The 4,186-nt window shown below is 48.9% G+C and overlaps 1 protein-coding gene across 1 annotated transcript in view; it reads right to left on the bottom strand.

Annotated features, from left to right (window-relative positions):
* ACOXL (acyl-CoA oxidase like) overlaps nt 1-4,186 on the bottom strand; it is a 395,915-nt gene that overhangs the window by 380,941 nt on the left and 10,788 nt on the right. Inside the window, 1 exon segment of the mRNA XM_007470234.1 lies at nt 23-150. Within this exon segment, the coding sequence (XP_007470296.1) occupies nt 23-150 (128 nt within the window).

Genomic DNA, 4,186 nt, shown 5'->3' with positions numbered 1-4,186 from the left:
CTCGATCTTGAGGCTCCAGAACTCGCAGTCCAGATAGCGGTGCAAGGACCAGTCCCCGAGCCCCAGGTCCGGCGCCGGTTCCACCGTGCCGCCCGTCCTCTGGCGCGTCCGCGGGGCCGCCTCCCTGCGCGCCTCCTCCAGCTGCTGGCACTTGGGGCCGAGAAGCGCACGCCCTCTTATCCCCACGCCAGCCAGTCTCCTCCCTCTTCAACTGCTCGCCCCCTCCCTCCCCCGCGCTGGCCCTGCCCCGACCGGCTCCCTGGGCACCAAGTGAAGAAAGAACAGTCCAGGGAGTCTGGGCTCTTACGATGGTCTCCCCTGGAACAAACTCTACTGCCTGGCCCTGGGGCTTTAGTTTCTGCCGCCCGTGCCCACGGCTCAGTTGTCCCTCCAGTCGCTCGCCCACAAGAAGTATTAGAACCCTAGAGGGGGAGTTGGTGAGGTAGACACAGGGTACGCTGTGGGCACGGGGGTCCTGGTTGCTCAGAGCTGTGACATCTTACCCAGAGGGCCTCCCGTGCCAGCCTCTCTGCCACCGAGATCCAAGCTGCCCCAGGCCATGCTCTGCTCTCTGGGGTCAGGCCCATGAATGGAAGATGAGGTGCTGAGGCAAGGAATATGACTTTATTATGAAAGCCAGCAGGCCGAAAAGATGGCAAAGCCTCAAAACAACCATCTTATGGGGGTTTGGATGCCAGTTTCTTTTATAGCACAGAGATGGGGAGGAGACAAGGAAGTAAAAAGGCCGAAGTCTTGCAAATGTCCCCTGGAATGGCCAGCCTCAGGGAGGGGATGTGTTAATTTCTGCTTTCTTGTAACCAGCCACAGGTGGACAGGGTCCAGATGTTTCCCTGAACAAAGGCACTTTGGTTTAACATTCAGGCAGAGGGGCAGGGTTCCCCGAGGCAGGCCACTGTGTATAGACAGTATCCTTTTAGTGAACAAAAGCAGCGGAAAGCAAAGGTTAAAGTAAAAGAAACAGATCCAACATGCAGTCTGATTTGGCTCTTCCCTGTTACAGTCCCAACTCAGCTGCAGCTCAGCTCAAATCCTTGCCACCCCCAAACTGGGCATTCCAATGAACTTTAATATTACTGTAATCTGGGGGTGGCCCGGGCCTGCAGAGTAGCTGGGAGATGCAAACAGAACAAGGCAATGAACAAACACTAACTCATCTCCCAGCACCCTCCTTCTGCTGTTTTAACAAGTGACAAATGTTCATTCCTTTCCTCTCTCTAAGTCTCATATACTTTACTGATTCTCCTTTTAAGTATAAAGGAAATGTTAGCTTCCAAAAACCACTCTGCTGGGGAGATGACTCTTGGGGCTGTAGTGTAGCTGGCAGTTGGGTCCCTGTCTGCTGTCATTAGGTTAATGGACATCACTTGTATCAGTTTCCTACAGCTTGGGTAACAAACATTTATTGTTAAAGTTCTGGAGGTCAGAAGTCTAAAATGGATCTTATAGGACTAAAAATCAAGGTGTTGGCAGAGCTGGACCCCTCCTGGAGGCTCCAGGAGAAAAATCCCTTTCCTCATCTTTTCCAGCTTCTAGAAGTTGTCTGCATTTGTAGGGTCCCAGCCCCTTCCTCCATCTTCAAAGTGCATCCCAACAACCTCTGCTTCCTTGCTGGTCTCCTGACTTTGACCTTCTTGCCTCCCTCTTAGAAGGACTCTGGTGATTACATTGGGCCCACCCAGATAATTCAGGATAATCTCCTTGTTTCCATATCTGTAATTTAATCACACCAACAACATCCCCTTCCCCAGGTGAGGTAACATACAGGTTCTGGGGATTAGGCTATGAATGCCTTTGGTGGGCATTGTTCTGTCCACCATACCACCTGTGCAGCTGCAAGTAACAATACCTACCAGAGGCCTGAATAAGGACTTTGGCTTCTCCTATAACAGGGAGGCTGGGGGTAGGAAAGCCCAAGGGCTAATTCAGTGGCTCTACCCCCAGGGACCCAGGTTCCCTTTCCATCTTTCTTCTCCAGCATCCTTTCTCAGTGTGTTATCTTTAACTCTCACTCATCAGATGGATGCTGCAGCTCCAAGCACCACCTGGTGCCAAGCAGAAGAGGGGCATTTCCTTCTATATCAGTCAGGAGAGCAGAGTAGTAAGAAACAACCTCAAAATGACACACACTGTGGTCACAAATACCCCAAACCTTAGGGTTTAAAAAGATAAGACTTTAATTCTCACCACGCCACCTGGGGGCTCTGCCCCATGTCCTCTTTCTCCAGGTCCCAGCTGAGAGAACAGCCACTGTGTGGCCACACAGGCTCGTCAAGCTTCCAGCTGGAAAGGACCTGTGTAACTTCCACACACAATCCATTGTCCAAAGCAGTTCACTCCTGACTCTATGGGGGAAGGGAAGTACCATCCAGGACATGCCCAGAAGGCCAACACCCCAAATAATCTGGGAGCAGCACTTGTGGCTACGAAATCTTGCCAAACATCTGGCTCACTGTCTGTCCCATAGGCAATATGCACTCTCCACTCCCCAAAGGGGACAACCAATGTCCCAGACTATCACAATGTCAAGTCCAAGGGCCCTGGGGGATGCACAGGGGCCTTGGACTTGATGCAGGGGCCTGCATCAAGTCAGGATGTGGTACCTTTCGATTCAGAGACCTAAAAGCTAAAAAGATAAGTTACTAAGTAAGCTTCTAAGTCTATGTAACTTTAGTGAGAAAAAAATCCTTTGTAGTTATAAGTCACTAAGATTTTGCTGGAGCTTTGTTTGCTACCCAACCATAACCTAACCTATCCTAGAAGATCCTGGAAGAATTTTGATGCTGAAATAAAAAACCAAAGTATGTGCAACTGGCTTAGAGACAGTGAAGGGAGAGGGCAGTGAAGGGAGAGGGCAATGAAGACAGTATTAAACAAAGCTGGATGGAAGGAGGTTAATGTTATGAAGTGGCAAGCATTTAACAGCACTGTCACCAACAGATGACACAGCCTAATGAACTTATCACTTCAGAAGAAGATGCTAAAAACAATGTTAGCACTGCATGTTGGCTGCTATTGGTTGTGTTGGACAAGTTATTACAAGAGATGAACTTAGAAAAGAAGTGGTTTCTACACTGGCTGCATATTAGATTAATTTAGGGTGGTTTGTTTGTTTTTTACTGCTCAGTGGCACACTCAAGTGGTCTCACCTATCACGCAGAGCCTTAGCCCTTGGATAAGCCCCGTCCTTCCCATCTTGCCACTGTTGCTAGGCGCCCTGAGAAGTTTCTCCCATGTGATCATGAGCAGCTCCGCTGCCTCTCCCACTGGACACAGTCTGACTCCATGTGGAGCCCTGGGCTGCGACCAGAAGGTGCATGTGGGGAAGGGAGCCTGGAGACACAGCTCCCTTTATTATCATGTCACTTTGTGAACAGGGCCCTCCAGCAGAGTTTGCAATGAGAAAACTCAGCAGCCTTTGCTGACTGCCTCTCTTATCCCAGGAGCTAGACAGGTGTCCAGGGATAGGGAAGGGGAAGATTCCAGAAACAGCCACCACGCTGTCCCCAGGAATACCTACCCCTCCAAACAGCCACAGCTTCATTACAGGATCACCCCTGATGTGCCTGCCTCCTTTTCTCCCCAGGATGGAGTCTTTGACAAATGGACTCCAACGGGCACACTCCAGCCCCACCAGGCACAAGTGGCACATGCTGGGAATGCCCAGTGTGAACATGGACCAATGACACACTAAGGATTATCTCTGTATATTGCACACAGGGATCTCCATGACGAACTGTTTAAGAAGCAAGGGAAGAATGGTGTGTAAAATCTGCTCTTGTGTAACAGGAGTATGTGTGTGTGCACATTTACTTATGTTTGTATATTTTGGAGATTAATCCTTTGCTAGTTGCTTCATTTGCAAATATTTTCTCCCATTCTGAGGGTTATCTTTTCGTTCTGTTTATGGTTTCCTTTGCTGTGCAAAAGCTTTTAAGTTTAATTAGGTCCCATTTGTTTTTGTTTTTATCTTCATTACTCTAGGCGGTGGAATTGAAAAAGATCTTGCTGCAATTTATGTCAAAGAGTGTTTTGCCTATGTTTTCCTCTGAGAGTTTTATAGTATCCGGCCTTACATTTAGGTCTTTAGTCCATTTGAGTTTATTTTTGTGTATGGTGTTAGGGAGTGTTATAATTTCATTCTTTTACATTTAGCTGTCCCTGCTGA

The sequence above is a fragment of the Lipotes vexillifer genome, unplaced genomic scaffold (assembly GCF_000442215.2).
Source record: "Lipotes vexillifer unplaced genomic scaffold, Lipotes_vexillifer_v1.1 scaffold1139, whole genome shotgun sequence".
Classification (NCBI taxonomy): domain Eukaryota; kingdom Metazoa; phylum Chordata; class Mammalia; order Artiodactyla; family Lipotidae; genus Lipotes; species Lipotes vexillifer.
Note: the sequence above shows the minus strand (reverse complement) of the source record. Positions and strands in the feature narration are given on the sequence as shown.